Consider the following 27,028-nt stretch of genomic DNA (forward strand, 5'->3'; position numbering starts at 1 on the left):
GCACATCGCACTATTAGTCTTGTTCTTTTTTTTTACAACTTAATTCAGCCGTAGTAATTCCTTTTTATCTTGTAAAAGTTTTCAAACTTAAAAAGTATTTATTCAAACTCCACAACAATCGTAATCGTTCACATACTTTAATGACGGGGTAGAAATTTACAGAACTATTTCATATTATCCCAATACTGTCGAGTCTTCACAATATACTGGGCGCTTTTTGAAATATCTCGGAGTTTGTGATAAATTATATTCAAGTGCACACAACAGTAATAATAGTAAAACTTTAATTGGGATTGTTTAAATCAAATAAAACTACACATGTTTGGAAACTTTTGTGTAAGTTGCGTGTTAAAGAAGAAAAGTTACTCTATTAACTTTTTAGTAATTATACTATTTCACTAGTTATAACCTATTAATTTTTTTGTTTTTCACGTGTAATAGTACTCGAATAATGTTAAAACTTGGTAAATCAACGGTTAAAATATGAATTAATAAATTAAACGTTGAATAGTTTTCTCGTTAAAATATGTTAAAAACCAATATCATTAAAGAGATACAGTGACACCTGAATGGTTATTGATTATAAATGTAAGATGTAAAATAATGTTCCCTATACCACATTTGTAACTCGTATCATAACACATGAATGAAATGAGTAATGTTTCAGTGATACAAATAAATTTTATGTGTGACATTAATTTGTGTTTATGTTGTTTTGAAGATTTTGTCATTTGAATGACAAACAAATTACACTTAATCTCAGTAGATATTACAGGAACATCACAGAAACAAGACAAGTATAACTAATGAATACAACAAAAAATTGTTCGAGATCCTAGAGATATGTCGTTAAATTTTATACAATATAGACATATGATTCAAAGAGGAATTAATTTTTATGTTTATCTTTTGTGATAGTTGAACTTGAGTTATATTTTAAACGAAAAGTACAAATGATTTTAAACGCTTTGTTTTCGAGGAAGAATATTTCTCCAATTAATTTAGTATAAACATGTTTATTTATAGTCTTGTCCAAAAGTTTGGCCGTATTGATTAATAACAAATAACTGAGTAAGTTTTACGCGAGAACGAAAATTTATACTAATTTCCCAAGAAAATAACAGTTAATTAAAATGTAATTCGCAAGAGACCAACGAAGCGAACACGTTACAAAATTTTAAACATTGTCACGCTTTGTGCAAAGGCAATTATGCGCATACAGATAACCATTTGTAAGCTAATCGGCAAAAAAGAACACCATCTACTATGGAAGATGTTATTTTCCTGGAGTTTTATTAATTAAAGGGCCTAACGAAACCTCCCCATCTAAAATAATTAACTGTTAATACTACTGTTATTAAACATTGAGTCAAATAAGTGTATTATGAATTAGCGAGAGTGGAAAATCTTTTTTAGAGCTTTATTTCGTTAATATTCACTAAATGATTAGTTTACTCCTTTCCACTGAAACTCTTTACCTACTGCAGTTTTCACAACTATCGATTACGACGACTTTCACTTTTTATTGTTGTAATTACTATTTTTTCTTCGAAATTAATATAAATCTGACTCACATCCAAAACCAAAATGTATTCCGTTCTTGGAGTCTTCTGGACAACTGCCAGTTCAACATTTCGTTATAATTCCAAGAGATAAAAAAAAAGAAAACTAGACAAGGCGCCAATTTTAGAGCAGGTTTTTTTTGGTCAGCGTATTCGTCGTCCAGGTAATAGTAATTTATTACAACCAGTTGCTCTCCCACCCTCCTGGAGATTTATTTTTCCTCTAGGCCTTTGGTCCTTTTCCAGATCATCTGTATATTTAATTATTTTTTATCGGCCGACAACGATCAAAACTAATTTTTTCAACGCGTTCCATAACATTGGCATGGAATTCGAAAATTAAAAACCTTTCGGGTCTCTGTGTGGTTAGTCTACACATTAATGTTTGAGATGACCGCGTAAAATTTGTTGTTTAGACTAAAACAATTGGCTGCACATCAAAAGTAACAAGCGGTTCGTTGAATCGAATATAGTCGCCCATTAAAAATAACAACAGAGTCGTTGTATTTAATCTGTTTATTGAAAATTATTCGCGTATTACATTAACTTTAACAAATGAATTTTTCGTTTCGAAGTTTCATTGTTTTCATAGTGAAATATAAGACAAGTATCGAGCGGATTTTCATTGTATTATTAAATGTGATCAACAGTTTCCTCCGCAATTATTGATAAACAAAATGTTATTCTGCTGAGACTACCATTTTGGCTTGACAAGGGAAAAAATTACTTACTTTCAGGCTGTTATAGTAACACAACTACCGAGCAAATAAGTTTTCCAGTCAAATTTATTTCATATTAAGTTCACAACAAGAAAAACACTACGAGTTCATTAAAAATAAGAACGCACCAACTTCAGGTACAGTAGAAATTTACTAGTTGCACGGGCGTTTCATTTATTATATACAACGAGTTTATGTAGTTTTCATTATTGTGTCGTTTGTAACTTAAATAGTTTTAAACGTTTATAATTTTTATACAACAAATGTTTTTGAAGTTTTTATTGAAAACGCATCAATAATTATTTTATATTACACAAAAATTGTATTTTATTGTATTCCAATTACTATGAAATTTTATTTGAATGGACAGTAATGAAAAAATATTGAAAATGAATATTAGTTATTATTTTACAGTAACGCCACGATAATAATAACGTTAAATGGTGTAAATATTGTAAATATTTATGGCACTCTTCGTTTCCGAAAAAAGCGTCTAGCAGACACGCTACTGTCCGTGCGAACAGAACTAAAATTATGCATATCGGTAGACGGCATTGCTCCACCGCTTCCACCGTCGATTGTTATTTTTTTGAAAAACGTAGTGCACCTTATGAATTCCTAGTACCGTTTTCAAGTTCTTTTTGTCAGGTCAATATTTCACGACACCGACACAAATGTTGATGGCCAGAAGAAAAATAGCACTCACCTTCTGAATTCCTGGTATCGTTTTCCCATTTTTTTTTTTTTTTTTTCCGCCCGTCGTTTCAGGACGTTTGCGCGAATCCCTGTCACTTTTGTTGCCTATATAAGCGCCCAATTTAAAATATGTTCGCTCCAATAGGTTTGCAAATTATTTTTAGTACGGTAATCGATTTGCGTTACTCTCATAACATTCGAAATATTTCCAAATTAATTTTCAAGGTTAAACGATATAATACTTTGAAAATTAATACTGTGTGACGAACGATGATAAATAAAAACTCGACAAATATATATATCTATCATATTGTATTTTATGTCTTATTACGGAAATGTTTGCCGTCTATTTACTTATTCACATACTTTGAATGAAACGTCAAATGCTCGACACGAGAATAAAATCAAAAATAAAGCGTTTCAACGCCATGGGAGTAATATTTAGAAAACACACACACATTGGAATATAATAATTTGAAATTAAAAAGAGAAAAGTAAATAAACGCTTTCGCAAATTCGTGATGAACTTAGAAGAAATTAAATGAAAGACTAGAGCACACGAGATATTTTCGATATTGCGTGCCGTATAGTGTTATTAAAAGTTTTACTATAACTCTATACGGTTCTTATTATTTACTATAGTATAACTTCACACTCTGTGCGATTTTAACCACACGCAACGGAGCCGAACGAAACAAATATAATGACGGTAGCCCCGTGCAAATGAATTATTACAGTCGAGCTGTGTGTGTGCAAAAGCCGAGACCCAATCGATTTTCGAAAATCAGAATCTGATTTGGAATGCACTGAGCGTCCAAACACTTACCGGAAACTACAAGAGACCGTATTACGAGCCTGTTCTTTTTTAAATATACCTCATGTGCTAGTTTTGCATAAGCTGTGGTTTTTTCCATGGGATATTTTCTCGTGCTAATAGGGAGAGTGCAAATTGCGTTTTCATTGCGTTTCACTCAGTGGTCCGTCGTCATGGATACGTTACGGAACGCGCCGACAAGGAGAGACAACACCGGCGGATATAACGTTTGGCAAGGGAACCCCAGTAAACAGTCTACTACTTATTTCTACGGCAAAATATTAATATAAAAGAAACAAAGTTTCGTCGCTAATTTTGAATCGAGACAATTACACGACCACATCGATTCGGAAAGAGCACTTCAAAAGAGATAACGAAACTTTTTTCTCCGTGCCTCGACACTACAGAATACCGTCGAACAAATGCGCTTAGTAAATTTGTTTCAACGTCTTCATAAAAAGGCACAGCTGCGTCGTAAAAAAACATACGCTCATAACGACAGTCGATAGACAAACGAGAAAAGTGACCAATCAAACGCAAAAGTGTAACAATTACGCTCGGCAGTGCACAGTGACATACAAACGCAAACACACACACCAGACTTGAGACGCTCATTGTGACGATCGGGCCATTAAAAACGCTTTTAAAATTTGAATTAGAAATGAGTGCCGAGATTATTTAAAACGTTTAAACAGCACCGCGCACTCGAAGGCCATGAAGTGTGAACAATATGTCTCCGAAAATAAATTAAAAAGTAAACACTTTGTTGGACATTGCGTTTTCTCTTTGAGACGCGTTCCAACTCGGAAAATTGCTTTTTACCATTCGATTCCCCCCTGACCTTGAAAGCGAACGGGGAAGGCGCTGGGTATACGTCAAGTGATCCGTCGCTTTTATACGTTCGTCTTTTTGGCAAAATAAATTCAACGCGAACCAAATGATTTCGAGTGTAAAAGTAATTTTAACGGGTTACCTATCGGACTGCAGTGTATAATGTTGTACAGTAATATATTGTTGTACGGTTTCCACTGACTGCAAGCGAGTCAGAGTAAAAGCATTACACGAGATGTATGTGCTTGCCCGAGGGAAACTGTATAATATCGTCTCCTAACCACCGACCAAGGGCCATTGTAGTAGCTACCGGCGATGCGCAAAATAAAAGGTGCTTATTATTATTTGTTCTATCCTAAATTACATCCGTTTTCACTGCAACGTTGTGGGATATGCTCTCGACAATAAAAAAAAACCGACACAACCGTTTTCATATTAAAATAATTTTACCACAGTGTTGAACCCGTTCGAATTTATTTCATAATTATTGTTTACCATTTACATAATATTGCGATTCATTTTTGATTTCACTATAAAATACAACGATCCTATTGGAATGGAACTTCAATTAATGTTTTTTTTCAATAAGTATTTAGCGTGATCAATAAAAAAAACATGTATCACACTTACCTCAAAGCAATTTAATAAAAACATGAACATTTACAATGTGTAGTACTTCTAGTACAACGTATGAAGTAACTCTTCGTTATTTTGTTTTCGTGTATAAATCTTAACGCGAGGTGCTTTTCTTTAGTGTTTCAATTTTATTTAGGACACTACGTCAAAATTCTTAATATTAATTTTGAAATTGTTCCGGTTGTTTATCTGTTGTAGGGGTTTAAGTGGTTGCGTTTACTACTTATAAGTAGTATATGCTGAGTTTATAAACTCGGCGTTTATTAGATTATCGAAAAAGGCAACCTTTGATAGCGAGACACACTGTCACAGTACGAATCGCATTGAATTTTTTGAACTACCTTGTTTTGGTAATTCTCTTGAGGGATTCAATAGTCGGTGTACAATCAATTTAAGTAACTTGTCGTTGATACATCAGAAGTAATATACGAACTGTACAGCGCTTACTTTTTTGAATTTTCGCAGTACTTCTTTTTTATTTAGAAATCCCAACAACGGTGATCATATCCCTAACTGGGACTTGTAAATTATGAATTGGGATATCTCTGATAAATGATTACAGCCCAACGAGTATTTTTAGATACAATACACCGTAAAAAAGGTCAAACTTTATTTTCCATCTTTTTCGTTTTATGTACGAATTTGGTTCGAAAACTTAGTAATAAAAAGTTATAATGAATGAAATTGACACACTGTTTTACTACCAATTACAGTATAATCAGAGAATAACACCGAATTACCTGGAAGTTAACCGTCATAGACTATTAGTTATATAATAGTCAGCAATAGGTATACTTCCCATGTTGGCACAATTTCTTGGAAACAATTCTCAAAACGAGAGGTATTTGCCCTACGCGCCAAAAGAAATGCTCTCGTTTCTTAAAACTTCTCAGAGATCAAATTATGACATTCAAAATAATCACCCATTCAAATAAACTGAGAAAGAAATATTTTTAATGCAAAGTTTGAAAACATTAAACTAATTTTTTTCAAACAACAAATAAAATGTATGATATTTTGTAGTTAACTGTGATCTGCTACTTTATTCGAAATTATTCTTAAATAATATGCAAATACTTGCAATTTGTCTAACAATTATAGTTGTATTGACAGATGAAACCGTCTGAGTGTTTATTGTTATATACTAATTTACCGCAATCCCAAGCAGTGCGATTAATCGCTATATTTTAAGCTTTGTAAATGAAGATGAATGCCTACGCGAGTGAATGATTGGCGATTGTTACTATGACGACTCAAAAACCAAAACTCACAATCGCATACAAAAATCGTTTAGAATATCGAGTAAATTCGGTTTCACGTTGAAAGAGAAACTCGCTTTTTGGTTATTGTTATTTCTTTTTTTTTTTTTTTGCGTATGTGCGTGTTGAAAATTTTCATCGAACGACTTCCGTTAAGAAGAAAGCTTTTGATTGTTGATCACACAAGCTTTTTGTTCGCTTCAGGGACACAATCACATTTCTTATACAAATAGCGACGATTTTCTATTACGAAAATAGTTTAAGAAAATAAGATTGCAATGGATATTGCTATTAGATATTATTATTGTTATTTAGCGTAGAACTGTTAGAAAAAGAAAAAACATGCGGTAGAGTGATGCAGATTTAAAATATAGTTTTAGTCATCTAGTTTAAAAATAAGCTTGGACAAATTCAGAATAGTACATGAAGAAGAAAAAGTAAAATACAGTCAATCACATTCGCATTATTTAAGTTTAAAGTGCATGTAAAGTAAGAGAATAGTAATGGTTGTCAGGATTAGTGAGGGTCGTGGATAAAAAAATCGGTCATAAATATGGACACTATTTCATTTGTAATATTGGCAAATAAATAACCAAGCAAAAACCTCAACAAAAAATTACAAAACATTTCCTATAACAAGTTTATTATTTATTAATAATTTGGATTTCATATCGATCATTGTAAAACTAGTGGTTCAAAAATAGTTCATGTTTCATTATTTTTACACAAGTAATAAACAACAATCAATGATTCGTGTTAACCAATAACCACTACACCTATTTTTTTAATATTTCGTATTTTAGTGACGCTATATATATTAATATTTTGATTTTTAAAAAAAATACTATTTTTTAATTGTTTGAATAAGTTTAAAAAAAATCGCTTTAATTTGCATTCAATAATGAGGACTCAAACTGTTTTTAATATTTAAAACTAATTTTTATAAATCAATGCACATATTTTAACCGAACTCACAGTGTAGACTACACTTTTTGGAAATAATTTTCATTTTCAAATACTGAATATGATTTTCACGTACTGTTCATGAATAAAAAAGTAAATTTGAAATCCATTTAAATAGTTTACATTTTTCCCAGACAAATATGTACACAACAGTATTGAAAATACCACATTGCTATTCTGGAGAAATGGGTTTAGCATCAATAAACTTAAACAGAAACGTAAACATTTATAACTATTTTAGGACTCCTCCAGCAAAATTCGGTATCGTTTCATTTGCATAAAATATGTATTGACGTCTCGAATTGTTCCAAATTAATGAGTTCTTCGTAATACTAAGGAATGTTATTCAGAATAACACAACGCTTTCGAATACAATATTGACTGTGAAGAGCTATTCAATAAAAACACAATATTTTACATCGTTGTTTCCTTTCTCAATGAAGTTCATATTTTTAATCACATTTCACTTAGGAAATTAAAACGTCGCAGTAAATTGTGTTGGTTGGTAAGTATAACTTGTTTAATTAATTTTATGCGTTTATATATTGAAAATTTCGGCAGTTGGCTACTCTAAAAACTTAAACCTTGAATTTTGACGATTTTATTCGTCAAATTATATATTTTAACGATTCAAATTCGTATACGCGTACAATGTATACTAAAGTTTTTTATGTTATGAAATGTGTACAAAGAAGAATGTGTGGACAAAGATTTCGAAATTCCTTCATAAGAGCTCAAAATATTAAATTAATTATAATTTGAGTTAATAATTACACGACTAAAGGATGTTAAAAAGAAACAACATCGAATAATCAAATAAACATTTTTTGAAAACATCATTAATTAATGAAGGTTATTGAAATAATAATAAGAATGATATTTCAACGTATTTCACGCACATAAAAGTAAAAGCCTTGCAAAGTGAAGTTTATTTATTTAACCTGCTAATATTTGCCTGTTACGCACATTAAGTAAACTATTCGAAAAACTTCTACTCGAAAGAATTAGGCCAATATTACAAGAGCACTACATCTTATCCAACACTCAGTTTAGGTTCCGCGAGGGACACTACTACTACACACCAAGTTTATAAGTTAACCGACACAATAGCCTCAGCAATTGAAAACCGCAGATACTGCACTGGTCCATTTCTCAACGTAGCCGAAGCCTTTGGTAGAGTGTGGCATGACGGGCTGCTTTACAAATTAAAACAAATATTTCCAGCGCCTCTCTGTTTAATAATAAAGTCTAACTTTTATGAAAGTAAGTTTACGGTAAAACAAGGCTGTGCAAATTTTCCCTACTACAGAATTCAAGTAGGCGTTCCGATCCAAAAAATGTTCAGATATAAAATTAAACAACACAATATTTAATACGCACAACGAAACTATGTACCTAGGCATAATAGTACTTAAGGGAGAACGATTGACGTGGAGACCTCACCTAAGAGACAAAAGAAAAAAAAACCAACAGTAGACTTCATTTCTTTCGTTCACTACTAAATCTAAGTTATCTCTTAAAACAAAAATACTTATTTATCAGATAATAATCAGACTTGACTGGTCTTATTGTATCCAGATATAGGGACCAGCTAAACCATCTAACATTCGACCAATACAAACCTTTCAAAATATAACATAACGAGTGTAAGCAGGTGAACCTTGGTATGTAACAAATAATAACTTACACAAAGATTTAAACATCAAAACTATTAAAGAACTTTCAATTATACGCTATACTAGATTCCATTCAAAACTCATTATAAACACAAACCCTTTAATTAAAAGAATATACTCACTACGTAGACCTTAACGTAAATAGAACTAAGACCTTTTGATATAACGAAATAAAGACAACAATAAAATCATAACAAGAATACAGCTCTAACTAAAACTATTTGAAGTATTACCATTGGACGACTTCCTTTAACGCTATTAATGCTATGTAATTGAAAAGTCAAAAAAAACTTATTGTAAATTTTATGTACCAATTGTTTTTCTAATAAAAAAAACTTTGTACAAGTCAGAAAAAAAAGTGCTGAAAAAATAAGTTCGTATAAACGTATAAATAAATCACAATATCACAGAACATTATTTCACTCCTGGGTGACATTACCTCAAAATGTTTAAGGCTTTACACTTATTTGAATTTCCCAAGTATTTGTGAAACTTGTTAAATCTTCATAGCACATGTAGTATTTGTGAATAATATGTGCCTAACATGTACAACAGCGATTTAAACATAAATAAAATAATATTTTTGAATTTATAAAAAATTATCGTTTTTCTTTTTAGATTTCGGTAACTTGAAATATTTTATTAATCTTATGCACATTATTAATACGTTACACACCATACTAATGTTTTCACGATGGCTTCTCGTTGGCATATGTAACTGCATGTCGTTCGTCACTTTGTTTAGACAAACTGAGTTAGTTAGCTGCCATGAGCGGGCACATACAAAATAGTGGCTCGACAGTAAAAAAAAATCTCCCCCCACTCTTTGAGATCTTTACTAAAATATTTTCAGGGCATTCCACACTTCCTGTTCTATCTAAAGATTCTGTGTGTATTACCATCGGCAAGTGTCGAGAGGAGTGGTATGTCTGCGAGAAAAACGGAAGTAATTCTGAGCATGGGATTTATTTTACTGTTGGGACTGCGTCAATACTGAAGACTTCATTGAAAAACGTCTAGTCGACTACCACGTGCCATTAGCACTTTTTGAACAGGTATTTTTAAATAATAAAGGGAAAAAAATACTTAGAAATGTTTTATTTGTTTCTCGTTTGAAAGTACTCTCGAATAAAAACAGCGAGTTGTTTGATGTTTTTAATGCGAATAAGAATACTTTTAAAATGTTTTCAAAGACATCTCAATACATTATTCGTACAGATATGTCAAATACAAAACCGCTTATGCAATAATAAGTTATTGTTTTACCAATTAGTTTTGTTATGTACTTTTGTACAATAGAAAGATGTTTTTTTCATTCAAAATCATATATTTATATCTTGTCTTTATTTTTTATCCGACTAGACTCGATCATTTTCTTCTTCATTCTATAAATCTAATATATTTTATTATTATATAGGTGTATATTTAATTACTACAATTTAAAAATAAAATATAAATATAATATTGTTAAATGAGGCCAAAAAAGTTGTTTTAATTGTTTAAACCATATTATCATTTGATAGGTCAATCATTGACTTTAAAAAATTATGCACAAAATAACGAGAAACTTTTTGGATTGAGTATGATAGTAATTCTATAGTAATAAATAAAAGAATGGTTTGTACAAAATAATTCTTTAAAAACATTTAAAATCTCTAAACTAGTAGTTGTAATAAATTCATTATTGAACGTGTTGCTGTTAAATAATTTTTTTTAATTCTAAAACATTACCTAACAATGAAGAAAAGATAAAAAAATTATTTTGAGTGTTTTTTTATCGACTACATTATAAATAATGTCATAGTTGCTAAAATGACGAACTATTGAATATGTTGACTAGGGTGGCCCTCAAAAATCGAATGTCTTTTTTTTTTTTTACGCTACCCCTTAATTTTTTTTTAATGGTCAAAAAAATGAGCTGTGCAAAATTTGGGACCGATTCGTTAAGGTTAACCCGTGCCCCTGGGCCTATTAAGTTGAGTCGAAGAGTCAAATTTAATAGAAATAACTGATCTATGTCTCATAACTTTTTTTTCTCTTAACTTAGAATAATAAAAGTAAAACTCAAGTAAAGGAAATTTTACAAGAAATTCAAAAATAATAACTTCAATGTTGTTTTCTCAATAAATAACCCTCAAAAACACTACATACAGTAAAAAACATGTAAAAGTCTTAAAATACGTTATAACTGATTTTTTTGATTTTCAATTATTTATTTTCATTTTATTTTTTGGAAAACGCATATTCGTTTAAAAAAAGATTCTAGAAGTTTAATTTTTTATGCCAAGTACGATAATTATATTAGATTTATTATTTTATGGACAGTTAATTAATGATTAATTACAAATCTAACAGTTTAATTTAATTGTTATTAACAATTTTTAATTTATTTTTTTTTTAAATAATAATAACTTTAAAAAAAATATTTTAACAATAATTAAATTATATTATTATAATATATTTTTTGATAATGTACTTTTTTTACAATTAGGAAATTTTTTCCGATAATTACTTACTATTTGTAAAACGTATTGTTTCTGTTCTTCATTTGTAGTTAATATATTAATGTAGTCTTAGATTAATTTAATGCCACGCTAGGCTGTATCATTAATGACTCGTAATTTACTTATAGTATTTAAAGCATTTATGTAACTGTTGTTCGCACTCCAAAATGATGGATCAATTTTCAAAAAATCAGTGTTCAGATTAAATAGTTGTAAATTTGATGGTAACTTACTACCAGTTATTTCGTGGGAATAATTACCAATAAGATAAATATTAGTTCGTAATACTTTAAAAGACGCTAAAAGTATTGTACATTTGTGATTAAAACGTATCATTTAATATATAATAATAAACAGGTAAAATATATTTAACGTGTTCACAAATTGTCTGCTGCATTTATACGACACAAATTATGTCAGTTGTCGAAAATAACTCAAATATTCTTATCTTTAATAATAATATAATTGGTACTATCTTAAAGTAATTCAGTAAACCAAAATTGATATATTGATACGAAAAAAGGTAATAATACAATCAATTTTGTTAAATTTGTAATTAATCATTAATTAACTGTCCATAAAATAATAAAGCTAATATAATTATCGTACTTGGCATAAAAAATTAAACTTCTAGAATCTTTTTTTAAACGAATATGCGTTTTCCAAAAAATAAAATGAAAATAAATAATTAAAAATCAACAAAATCAGTTATAACGTATTTTAAGACTTTTACATGTTTTTTACTGTATGTAGTGTTTTTGTGGGCTATTTATTGAGAAAACAACATTGAAGTTATTATTTTTGAATTTCTTGTAAAATTTCCTTTACTTGAGTTTTACTTTTATTATTCTAAGTTAAGAGAAAAAAAGTTATAAGACATAGATCAGTTATTTCTATTAAATTTGACTCTTCGACTCAACTTAATAGGCCCGGGGGCACGGGTTAACCTTAACGGATCGGTCCCAAATTTTGCACAGCTCATTTTTTTGACCATTAAAAAAAAATTAAGGGGTAGCGTAAAAAAAAAAAGACATTCGATTTTTGAGGGCCACCCTAATGTTGACAGTAAAAAGATATTATTGCGCTACATTTCGATATAGTAAGTCCAAGAACTATGTTACTGGTGCCAAATACCAGTTAGTGTCTTAATTCGTGTCCCTTCATCATATAAAATATTTTTAAAATAGATGAAAATATTTGTGGGATTGAATCTATCGCACGTTTTAATAAATGATTATAATTGATAATTATCCTTTCATCTAAGTTCGTAATTTGCTAATAACAATGTTGGATTAAACAAAACTATTTCATTCTGCGGTTTTCGTAGCATATGCAAATATAATTAATCTCGTAACTCAACAGTTGTTTTTTTTTTTTTTTTATAAAAATACGTCAATAATAAATAACCATTACACATTATAGTTGTTTTTTATTTACATTTACAATCGGCCAATTTTTAAAAAGATCGTTCTTCTATTTTCAGTCTTTTCATTTTTCTGTTTGAATTTTTAAAATATTACATAGATCACCAAAACTATTGAGTTAAATACATTTAATTAATGGGAGATAACATCCATTCACATATATTATAGTATCACCAGTTTAATAAAGTCCTTTTATGATAATATAGTATAATATAATCTAAAAATATTTTAGACCTACATTATGTATGTAGGTCTAAATTATTTTTAGATAATGTCCGTCACGCAAAGCCAATTATGAGGTTAGTCTTAATGTCATATTTAATATGAAAATATGAAAAAAATGACTTTTTTTAAATCTTATTGCATAAAAAACTAATATTTTGCAACATAACGCACAATATTGTTATGCGAGACAACTAGTGTTATAGAAAAAAAGTATTAGAAATTATTATTTATTTGAAAATAAATGGAAGATCCAAAAAAAATTATAATATAGTTTGTTTAACTAAGATATTAAATATTATTATGTTGTGAATACCATACTTTATAATAATCCGTTTCAAAAATAAATAGTATCCCTTATAGTATTGTATTTCAGATTTACTTAATTACAAAGGAAATTAAAAACCCTTAAAATAGATCTTTATTTAATTTTTTTTCAGCTTAATTGGTTTCTTTTAATTATATATTTTTTTTAATATGAGTTTTAATAATATATTTTCTTTTTAGATAATGTAAAAAGTAGAAGGGATTTTCGGTTTTTGAATAATAAATCTGATTAAAAAAAACATTACAGACGTCCTGTTTTTAATTTCATTTTAGTGCTCATTACGATTGAGCGTTAGTACTGATAAACAAATTTAATACGACTAGAAGTAAATGTCTATTCTACTGTAATTCTAGTTTCTCAAGAAGGAAACTTGAATCATACGGTTTTATCTCGACCAATAATGGAATTGTCCTCATACGTAGAAAGTTATTTTTTAGTTATAATATTAACATAATATGGTTTGGTTGTAATTCACACTCAAATTAATATCGACAAAAAAATTTTATGCTACCCGAATAAAAATTCTTAGTACGAAAGAATTTAGAAAAATAGTTATTGTATATAAAATAACAAAAACAATCCAACCTTTGTATTAGTTAATCAATTCTAACGACCATTTCACTTTTAAATAAATAATAATAAGGAGTTTCAAAAAATTAAAATATCAAAATATTTTTATGAAAAAAATATACAATAATCTTTTAATTCTAGACATTTTGTACTTAAGAATTTTTACCCAAGAATTACTAAAACATTCACCATTACATTATTTTCGTTTTTTAAGTACTCCGTTAGAAAATAGATTGCTTAACTAACATAATATAACTCCGTATGAATCTACTAAAACTATATTTATTAAATTTCTTATTAAAAATATAATATGTTTTATATTATTTGTACACTAATTTACGTATTATAATTTCTAAATTTTTTTCATTACGAAGTATCAATACTTAAACACAGTGAGAGTTAAAATCTATAATTTAGAAATAAGAATCAGAAGTGTGCATATTTTTTCAACCATGGGGATCAAGTTTTTTAAGGCATTGCTTATATGGATAAGACTATTATTAAGTAAAAATCTAACTTATTAATAAACCGCGAGTTTAGTGTCGACTTTTATTATAATTAAACAATAAATCAATAGTTCATTGTATGTATAAAAATTATTTTTTTCTGGAGTAAATTTTTTTAATCTAAATCTAGTCATGAAAATAAAAATCCATTTGTGAATCATTATGAATATATAAAATTAATATTTTTCAACAATGTTTAGAAATAACAAAAGTTTATTGTGTCATAATTTTATTGAATGTTTTTCTCATTATTTAGATAAACTAAACGACTAATAATGATTAGATTTTGACTAATTTATTGTCATCAAAACTGATTATATTAAACTAGACTATAACAAGTACAGATAATATTTTTTTGTCATGTTTTTTTAATGGAAATTTGATTTTTAGGCGTAAGTACCTTATTGATCTTTGAATTTCACCATTTCTATTGGGTCTTTGAACCGAACTCCTTTGATGGTTATTGACAGCTATATACGCGATCGCACTAAACATTACAGTCGCCACATAGCCGAACCAATTAACACTAACCACAAGATTTCAGTAGTCCCGCGGTCATAATTTATCCAAAATTACATAAATTTACCAGGAAAAAAAACAAACATGATTTTTTATCACGCACTTATGCACTTACGGTTCATTAGGTCTGTACTACTACACTACCACCAACACAGCATGAGATACCGGAGAAACTTCGAAGTCCTGATGTACGAGAGACCGGTACGCTGTCGGATAACCGACTAATGCAGTGTACGTATGGCTCGTGGCAAAATCTGCTACAGTAGTGGGAAACCGATGATGAGAAAGCGACTGCGGAGATCAGCATCGGGTCCCGTTGTAGAAACAGGCCGGAGAGAAGGAAGAACTTGTCGACCACTCGACCCGAGAGCGTTTCTTTGGAATCCCTAAAATGGACTTACCGGTGCCGAGCTGGTTTTATTATTAATTTTTTTTAACATCCTTGGGGCCGTTGTACTTCTGTGTCGTCGTCGATGAATACTGGACACCGCGTACATATTTATTTAGCCAAACCTTTCGTTTTGATCATGTAGAAAACTCACGTTCAATTGTGTCATTACTTCCTTTCTTTTTTTTTTTTTTTAACATTTTCAGAAATACTTGCATCTAGCAAAAAATCATTTCTCAGGAGACATGTACATTGGTAAAAAAAACAAGTGACAAAAGTTACACAACACGAATAGGTAATCAAAATCTAATTGCACTATTGACAGTGTCTTGGGATGTGTTAGTAAAAGGTTCCAAACGTAAACCACGATAGATAGGCGACAATTTCAACTACAAATTTCTTTTCGCCATCAATAACCGCGCCACTAACATACGTCAAAACCAAGAAATCTAATAAAACACATTATAATAACTGCTATGTCTGCCAACACTCGTTTCAAAACATTATGTTGGATAGCATCCCAAATAATTATCATAAATTATAATCAATTGGGACACATGCGATTTTACGGTTATTGTCAACTAAAATAATAATAATAGAGTATTAATTAATATTATCTAATTAATGGTGTTACCGTTAGACTGTAATGAATAAAGATTTAACGATTATCGAAAATTTAATGGTTAGTGGTGTCACTGGGAAAGCACCAAATCTGTTTGAAAATTGGCAATAAGTAAATGCCGCCAATGCATGTAAAAATAATAAATTTTTAAATATTTTCAGTTCATTAACCTTCAACATTAATGTATTAACTTTCAGTGAATAAATCAGCTTTGTGATTTTAAATAACAATAAATGACTTATTATTTGACTCGACGCCAATACCGTTCATTGACGCAAACGTTTTTTTTATCTAAGTTTGACAAATTGATTTACATTTTCCAATATTTAATTTTATTGTATACATAGAATGACGTAGGCTAGGTCTACCTCTGAACTTGTTAACAACACCAACCTAAATTAACATTAAGTAACATCTCGTGCAAATAATATGATATTCAAGTAAACATAATGCGCTGAACGTAAATTTGCCCCAAAACAAATAGAACCCTATTAGGTGTATTTAATAATTTTTGAATAAACTTCAATTTTCCACATCAGTCAAGTATTCTTTATACAATTGCCAGCATCACTGCATCATGTAAAGTATACTCGCTTTTAACGGGTTTCTGTTGTTTATTTTCTGGAGAAACGCGCAAGGAATTATTCTGTAAAACACAAATATCTGTTGTTTTACCGAGACGTTATTATTATTATTATTCATAGAGTAATATCATTACGTGAGAGTACATATGAATAATTTTCGTATTCAAAAGCGTACGGTTCCACCAACAACTATTTTCAAACCGAACAACATGTATTTTATCTTTAAGCTCACAAAGTAACAACTTAAAATCCAGACAATTTTTTTCGGTATAGGTGTCCATTGGCAAAGTTCAATAGTCTTAGTAATTAATGAACGAAAAAATAAAACACGGTTAAATTAGTTTACATGTTCAAAGTATAGTATTTTCTAATCTGCTAATCCATACTGTGCGGAATGCAACACTTTAACGTGCCCTAGTTTTTGTTTCCATCTCTGAATAAAAACCAACTATGCCTTTTTATATTCTTAAGCGATTCTTCGATTGCACTGGTTCGTTACAGAAATACTTCCACACACGTCGCTCGGACTGTCCATATAAGAATGTGAAAAATTTGTTCCATCGTGTCGCGTTTTGTTAGAGTTTCATTAAACGATTGTACGTATCAAATTAGAAATGTCAAGAAACCTAATGTTCTTCAAAACGACTAAAAAAAAAATCGTTGTAATGTACAAAATGAAATTCATTGCGTACTTAGATCGTTTGTATTTGTGTGCTTTTATTCACCGGATTTGTTTACATTTGGTTTGAGAGCAAATAAATACAGGGAGTCACGAATACGGAATTGGTGTGCGGTTTGTAAAACAAATCGTTACTAATTTTACAGTAGAGTTTATACAAATAGCGTAGTGTTAAGAGTAAACGCGCGATTGTTCGGCGAAGATAAAAACAAATCGCTTGGTATGCTCATACACCGAACAAATGATTAGAAGTCATTTAACTTAAAAAACAAATGTATACTTAGCTAAACACTTACGCGTCATTCACAATGTTACTTATTATTTACTACAAGAAAACATTTCCGGCTTCTGTGCACTAATTAAAACAATTAATAGACTACTAACGACATTTGAGTAATTGGCTATTTAAAATGATACATTTATCTAAAAAATACTAACGAGTATTGGCTAAAACATTTTTAATTTAAGCCAAGTAAAGTGTTTACTTATCTAAGAAAAGTAGATCTAATTGCAGATTTCGTGCCAAAAGTGTTCTTTCAATCAATTATGCATATGTAAGAGTCTTATTAAGTTTATATATATATACTTTTTGGAATAAAAATATTGACTAAAAATGACGAAATCCAAACATTAAAACCATATGGATTGATACAGTTTATATTTTTTATGACAGAGAATTCTGTTGAATAATAAATGTGAGTCATTTAAAAATATTCTTACGGTTATCTTCCAATATGTTTACGGCCATCATTTAAACTTACCTAAAAAAACAATAATAAAATCTAAAACATGGAATAACTTTAAACATAAATTATAAATCTACGCAGAAGCGCACAAAGGGTTTCTAGCTCCGGGCAGTTTATATTTGATACACTCTTGAAATTTTTTGTTGAGCAAAAATAAAACAAAAATTTCATTTTACCCCGAAAAAAATAATTCTAACTTAAAGAAACAGAGTATGCATCAACAAAAAAATATAAATTATAGACAACATAATATTTTTATCTGAATTTTATCGAGTTCATTAGCTATGACGCCCCAAAAAATCACAATAGCTCCCTTCTCCTTGCACCCTGGGACAACACGCAGTTATCAAACTGGGGCAATTATGTAAATTATGTGAACAATTTTTTAAGTTACAAAATGGTGTTATACGATTTAGCATCAAAGTATATACAACTAAACAATTTATGAAAAAACAACCATCCTACAATGAATAAAAACCAAGCATCTATTAAAAACAGCTAGAAAAATTCCTATTATGCATTATGAAAACTATATCTAAGCCAATATTCGATTGTATATATATATATATACATACAATTTTGAGTTATAACTTAAAATTATGTTTCTAAATTCAACTTAAAGATTTTATTGATGTAAATGATAATTGTTACTAAATAAAATACGTTATGTGAAATCTTAAATGTGAGATAGTTGCTTTTTGTATAACGCCACTTAATTGTAAGTACAATAAAAAAAAAATTCAAACACTTTTTTCATCGGTCGAATAATTAGTCTTATTTAAATACAAACCGCTATTTATTAAATGGCTTAAAGCTTTTTTGTTTATAACCTGTTCTCTTATCAACCACAAATCAAGATAAACAAAAATGAAAGGGTCAAATGGTACCTAAATACCTAAATACCTAATAGCCTTTTGTGGTCAAACTTTAGTAGGTGTATTTTGGTTGGACCGCTGGAAGCAACCTCATCGTACAGGTCAATATTTGGACACCTCTAGGTAAAATAACTGGTATACTCAAACTTCGTATGGACAAAATCGGAAAACGCACACGCCAAACGTGACTCTTTATAATTGCTTTACCTTTTGATTATTATATAAGCATGTCGAGTATGCTTTTACTGCCTATCACGTTTTTTTATTTTTACTACACATATAATGTACAAAATAAAATTAGTACACTATGAGAGTTTAATAAAAAATTGTTATCAGACGTAACAATTGATTTTGAACTACATAAAGATTTTTTCTTCTATTATTTAAACATTATATGTCAAAATACAAGATTGACGCCAGCGGTACAAATATTTAGTACACAAAATAACTAAGTGAAAATATAAATACGTTTTTTCTACTGAGATTCATTAACTTTTCAAATAGAAAGTATTTGACACTCTTAAAAATTTAGATGTATAATAATTATAATTTGTTTGATTTTTGTATGTAAAAATGAGCGATAAATTAATTTAACTAGTATAGGAGCACATAATAATTTTCTACAAAATTGCCAATTTGTTAAGACCATTTATTAAATAAAACGTTTTTAAATCAGTATTTCGTTTCATTTTATAGTAATTGCATTTAAACTTATTACTACAGGAGTCTGTAATTATTTTTTCAATTATTTTTCGTTATTTTTTCCGTAGTAACCAAGTTACAAACTTTTTACTTGATTTTGTCGAAAATCTTGATAATATTATGTTTATATACACAAATATAGCAACGATACATTTTAAATTAATATATAAACAAGCTCACATGATCATAGCATAATACTTACAAAGCCTCTTTCTTAACTAAATCCTTTTCAACTGATGAATTTCAATATACGTTGTTTGGGACTAAAGCATAAAAAAGTCATATACTTATAGATAAAAATTTTGCAAAAGTTATCCTTTAAAATTTGAACTACTTTTTTAATCCAAAAATACTAATATATATATTAAATTAGTGCGTAGTTTGTGTTATGTAAAGGAAAATTCGAGATAGTATTCAGACAACATTTTAATTTGCAATATTTATTTTACACTTCTATAAACGCAATTATAGCCAATAAAACAAATCACTGTGAATGTAATATAAAAAATTAGCACTTAGACTACTAAAATAATATAACTATACTATTAAAAAGTTTTAACTTTTATTTGCTATTATTTTAACTCAAACGTCGATGAATTGACCTTACATTAAATTAATAAAAAAACTTTAAAAATGCAATTGTAATAAACAATCAATGTATTTCAAAGTTCGGTGTAATCGACAAAGTTAAAAACATTTTTTATTTATTATTGATTTTGAAGAGCGTTAAACTAAGATTTATTTATATGGCCCTTTAATGTCGACCGAAAATAGCACACATGAATAATTTATTTCATATATATGTCTTCATATCAAACCCTGCAAATATTTTCTCTATAAATAAATTTACTAACAAAATTTCACATAAAAAAAACTTTTATTGAATACATATATGAAAAGAAAAAAATGACATCGAAGGACTTTAGAAGTTTTTACACACGAAAGTATAGTAATTTTTATAAACATCAGTTATGATTGCAGGAAATGACTGTTGTTATTTTATTGAATACACAATGTTAAATAGAGTAGTGGTATAACAAAACTGTGAATAGCAATTCACTTATTTTCCTTTTGTATAAAACAAAAAATAAATATTGATGTTGGTTAAATATAATTTTAACGCAAATTTTTAGAAAAAGGAATCAAGTTTTCTACATACAAAAGAGTGGCAATGGTTAAAAATAACAGATCTAAATTATTCTTTATTTCAAAATGAAGAACATATTTAAAAATTGATTCTATCTTAAATTGAATTGTCTAAGATTATTTTTTCCATCTGCATTAAAATTTAATTATCTATGTTAATTAATAATAGTAGTGTATAATATAGAACACCTAAGTAGCTATTATCAATACGAAAATTATTTTTAAAAGAAAACAGTTAATTTTCTATGGTTACCGTGTACAAAGTAAGTTAACTACAATAATATTAATGTAATGCAGTAAAATTGAAACAATCGATCAGAGTAGCAAAAGTGTTAAATATAAATTATACTGAAAAGTTAAGTTTAAGGACTAGAAAGTAAATAATTTCTTAGAATTCATAATCGTATAGCAGCACTTACTTTGTCTCAAAATTAATATTTAATCGACTGAAGGCAAAACTACACAAAGAGCTGGATCGATCTACGTTATAGTTCTTAAGCATACGGTATACATTTGCGTTACCTATGTTTTTCATACTNATTAATATTTAATCGACTGAAGGCGAAACTACACAAAGAGCTGGATCGATCTACGTTATAGTTCTTAAGCATACGGTATACATTTGCGTTACCTATGTTTTTCATACTTTAGTTATAACAAAAGTTTCTTTATACATTGGAAAACCCACACTTAAAGATAATATGGATAGTTAAATTAATACAAGCAAATTACAAAATTTATTTATAAAATTATGAACCCAATAGCAAATGATAATTATTTTTATAAGAAATTTTTAATAATCAACGAGAATAATATTAAGATTTGCAGGTAGAAATCAAGGTAAATTTAATGTTGACAATGTCACTCGATAGTTGGATTATTATCTGCGATTCGTTGGTTTTATAAAAACTTTGATGATTGAAACAGACGTCATTTTTGCATTAAGCTAACAAAATCGAGTAATATTAATATTTTTTAAGAGATAAAGAAGTATAAGTTCTAAAAATCTAAAATTATTATTTATTTATTTTTTATTAAATACAAGAGTAATAATACTCTTTCGCACTTTGACTAAAAGAAATAGAAAATTCGTATTCGATAAAGAAAATAATCGAAGCTCACGTAGGTGACTTCATTGATTTATTACAACTGACTATTAATAAGCAGAATAATTATACTTAATTCGAGTTCGAATATACCATTGAGGATCATTAAATCGCAAATACTAGGAAATACTAGGAAATTATCAAAGTAAACTGATTTAAAAAATTATAAATTTGCTAATTAGTAAAAAAAATTATTTTTTTAAAATTAAAACCATTATATACAGAGTTTTTTAATAAAAGATTTTATTCCTATGACAAAAGATATTTCAATTGAAACAATTTTAATTCAATTGAAGAAAATAANAATACATATATGTTGGTTTTACATTAACTACATTTAATACGTATTACATAAAATCACTAAACAAAAATACAAAATATCAATTTATAACATATGAAATAACGTGGTATATATATACAATAACAAAAACAATCAAAATATAAATAGAAAAAAACAAAATATTATTATACATAATTACAACATAAAATTAGGATCACTATTGGCATACCTTAGTAATCGGCGAAGTGGTTCGTTCAGAAGGTAGTTTGTAGGGAGTTTAATTATCAAAGTAAACTGATTTAAAAAATTATAAATTTGCTAATTAGTAAAAAAAATTATTTTTTTAAAATTAAAACCATTATATACAGAGTTTTTTAATAAAAGATTTTATTCCTATGACAAAAGATATTTCAATTGAAACAATTTTAATTCAATTGAAGAAAATAATAAAATTCGTATAGATTCAACGATTGCAAAATTGTTCATTTTGTTTAACTGTAACATTACTTCATGGATGAATTACAGTTGAATTTTTGAGCATTTAACTATGTCGTTTAGCGATGCTATAATATGAAATAGACAAGTGAACCTAACGGTGGAAAACTCGGTAAAAAAAAAAGTAACCATAAACAAACTACTGCATTTCCTGCCTGGTTTAAACAATTATTTTTTATACTAACCCAGGGAATCTTTCAATAATTTTGTCTAGTCATACGTCACGGTTTGTTTTTTTATGCTTGTAAGTACATATACATAGCTAAATTCAATAAACACGTCTAAGAGAATCATTTAATAATAATTGAATTTTTAACTGTAAAAACGTAACAGTTGTAGTGCTGTAAGTTGTTTTATAGTATTACACCTTATGATAATTTAATAAATCGCCTATTTTGTTTAGCATTAACAGTTTTTATTCAAAATGAAAAAGATCAAAAAACTAATATTTAATTAAAATAACATTTGGTTAATATTTTTTATATATAACTAATGTCAAGTTTATAATTATTACAAGTTGTTATTAGTATGTTATTAGTTGGTATTACTGTGCTGTTAATTACCTAGCGATATATTAAATATATCAATTAAATACCTAAAAAACATATTCAATTACTCTAATTTTTAGCCCAATTATTTCTCAGATTGTTAAGTGTAAAATAACAAAGTAGCATACTAAAACTGTTTATATCTTCTCAGAGACGACATTATTGGAAGCAATGGTTTCAAAAGCATTAATAAATGAACAATATACTTTATATATATATATATATATATTTACATCAAGTTTATTATTTTCTGAAAATGGAAAATTAGAGGATAGAATGGAAGTTGCACAAATTACATCTATGTTATTATAAACAAAAATAATATTTATTGAATATTCATACTCATTTTTAGAACTAGCTACAGCTATCATAATAAGTTAAATGATACATATATCTAAAAAAATGTTTTTATTAAAATATTATATTAGGTTTCTTTAAACACGTTAAGAACACTAGTATATCCTTAAACATATATTCAAATTATGAGTGAACAATTTATATAATTTAGGTCATAACATAGAAAAGTCTACAGGGCCGAAACAAAAATACATCTCATTCAGTGTTTAGGTTCATTCACAGCAAGATGTATTTTTTCTTTTTATTACGACTAATAAACGACAATCCAATGAAGGTATGAATTGTGTCTTCTGACAGCAATAATTTATTTTGACTTAATAATTTTCAAGACAAAAAATATATATAAGAAATAAAAAGTGTTGTGTACCATAAAGGTGTAGACGCTTTTTAATTTAAGTAAAAGCAAATAAGTATTCACAAGTAATATGTAATATGAAACTTTCAAATAAATATTATGTTTTACCAATACTCAATATAGTTCACTTAAATTATACAACTATAATGTATCATAAATAATATGCATTTCCACAAAAAGATAATAAAATTTAAGAGAACATTTCATGTTTATTAAAATATATTAAAATGTTCAGTGCTCCAAAAAAATATTAATTTATAAACGTATATCGATAAAATTGGATAGTTTATTAGATACTGATAGAGTCTCACTCAAAAAATTGAAAATGTAATATAAATGTTACCAATTGTATCTCATTTGAAACTATATAATTTTCTACAAGGCAGCATTATATTTTATTTTCCAACCTTTTTTTAATTAATATTTATATCATTACCTAAATTGGATTAAAAATACTATCAATAAAAAATTATCTTTACTATTATAAATACTTTTAATTTTTTGTTTTTACAAATTTATTATTTTTTATGAAAATAATGTTTGAATGAATTTATATTTATCAATGTAACTTTTAAATTATGTTTAATTAAAACTAGTTGCATTCATGAAAATTATTACCTAACATAGATTGAAATTATGCTGCATTACAGCAACTCTTTTAATTTACCATCATAGCTTGTTAAACATTAAATGGATAGATTATTTGCTATTCTCTTTGATAATATTTAATATGTAAGACTAAAATTTAACTAATCGATTTTTTTTTAACGTACAATTTATATTAATATTAAGACTAATTTTATAAGACTAAAAACTATTTAGATATATTTTTAGCACCCTCCGCCACTAAAAAAAAGTTATTATTGAATAAAAGAACTTTAAAAATAAAATTTTTAATTTTCTCTTAAACCTAAAAAAATATTTTGTTATATTGGTGAAATGAAACACTTATATGTATCATTATTGTGATTCTTTTCTTTGAAATCGAGACATTATTTAATTTTATACATTTAGATATCATAATAACATAAATCTTTTTATACTAAGAGTAATGGCGTTATATGTATCCATGATAATAACTTGAAATTTATCAAAGTCCTCGTCAAATATGACGTCGAACAAGCTCCAATTATTTCCCAAACAACTTAAGCATATCTTGGAGTTGTTTTTCGTAGCTATTTTATAAATAATCTAATGAATTACTATCATATGTTTCTTCCGTTTCTATCGTTAGAACAAAGTAGAGAATAATTTTTGTCATAATTAGAAAGTACTTCATCAATTATATAAATTTACCAATAATAACAAACCATTTTGTATATTTTATAAATTATATATACATATTCATATTGTAATTATAATATTTATTTTATGAGGCGTACGTTTAATTATATTAAAGAAAACACGATGATAAAATTGTATTCTTCTTATTAAAAAGTAGCGACTTATATTTAGACTGCAGTTTACAACTTATGTTATAATTGAATACTTAAATAATTGTTTGATATTTCATTTAGTATAATCCATAGCTTAACATTAATTAGTTTTATATAGTAGAAACTTTATTTAATAAAGATGCTTCCAATATTTCTTAATTTCTTAAAACAAAGTGGTTTCAAAATATTTCAAAAAAGTTATTGTGTTTCTAAGTTCTTAAATATAGAATTCTTAGAATTTTACGCCTTTTTTATTTACTTTTATTTATTTTCCTCAATCATAAAGCTCTTAATCAAAAAAAGCGTGACCCGTTTCCTTAAACCTTATATCCAAAATGATACATGTCCAGATTTTCTTATTATCCCTTTTATTAGAATAATACTTATATATTTCAATTATTAAACAGTTTGCTAGAGTCGATTTAATACTTTGACAAATGTTTTATGAGAAATGGTACATTAAGTTATTTTTTTAACTAACTAATTTGATTATCATATAAGACTGTTTTCTCTAAATTTTAGATTATATCAAATCAATCAATTAATATATACTTGAAAAAATACAAAATAAGATTATACATTGCAATATTTACACTCTCTCGTGTATTTTTTGATTACTTGGTGTATTACTATCATTAAGAATAATTTAATCCGTAACTCCTTATCATATTAATGCAATTTACGAGAAATAACTATATCAGTGTATTAGTTTAAATAGAAATAGTGCGTCCTAGTCCGGATACGATAGTTAGTTCCTTTTTAGGATATGCTTTATGGAATGTCACCTTGTTAGGAATGCATATCACGTGCCATCACATTCCTATTCTTTCGGGTTCGCTATGTAGAGATCTTTCACGCACAATTCTCATGAGTGCATACAAAATATTGTACAATACTCAAATCTTAATTTCAATGTATAAAAAATAAACAAATCATCTATAATCATTTTAATTAGTTAAAATTATGATTTTTGTTTAGATACTAATTTTTTAATTACAGTTTGAGTAAAAAAAATGTAGATCTTAATGGAAAATTTGCAATTTTTTTTTTCTTAATATAATATTTTACAAATACAATTTATTAAATTTTTATTAATAATTCTTATTATAACAAAAGGAACCTAAAATCGCCAGTCATGTATTTTACTTCGGACAACTATATTACTATTTTTACTGTTTTCTTCATGTTTATGAGTATTTAAATTTTTTCTTGAATAAGATATTCTGACAGTAGAACAATTTATACAGCTTGTAAAAACATAATATTTTTATTACCCGTGAAGTTCACATTTTCAAGCTATAGCTTAATCTTTCATATAAGCACATTGTCAGGCCATAACCTACTGTTTATTTCTTTTATATGTTATGTAGTTTGAAAAAAAGGCAAATATTTTATTGAGATGTCAATAAAGCTCAAGAGAATAAAAGATAGTAGAGTGCGAGTATATTAAGTTTGAATATCATATAAATGTGTTACTTTT

General features: G+C 27.7%; 1 protein-coding gene across 4 annotated transcripts in view; it reads right to left on the reverse strand.

Moving 5' to 3' along the window:
• LOC126894254 (FERM and PDZ domain-containing protein 4) overlaps positions 1-27,028 on the reverse strand; it is a 71,424-nt gene that overhangs the window by 28,570 nt on the left and 15,826 nt on the right. Inside the window, exon 1 of one of the 4 annotated variants that reach the window (XM_050665131.1) lies at positions 15,111-15,538. The exons of 2 other annotated variants lie outside the window; for them this stretch is intronic. In XM_050665131.1, the coding sequence (XP_050521088.1) occupies positions 15,111-15,205 (95 nt within the window). In that variant the 5' untranslated portion in view covers positions 15,206-15,538. Of the gene's footprint in view, positions 1-15,110; positions 15,539-27,028 lie in introns of those variants that run through there. One more of the 4 variants, XM_050665133.1, reaches the window with a different exon arrangement.

The sequence above is a fragment of the Daktulosphaira vitifoliae genome, unplaced genomic scaffold (genome assembly GCF_025091365.1).
Source record: "Daktulosphaira vitifoliae isolate Bord-2020 unplaced genomic scaffold, ASM2509136v1 Scaffold_1, whole genome shotgun sequence".
In the NCBI taxonomy this organism is placed as follows: Eukaryota; Metazoa; Arthropoda; class Insecta; order Hemiptera; family Phylloxeridae; genus Daktulosphaira; species Daktulosphaira vitifoliae.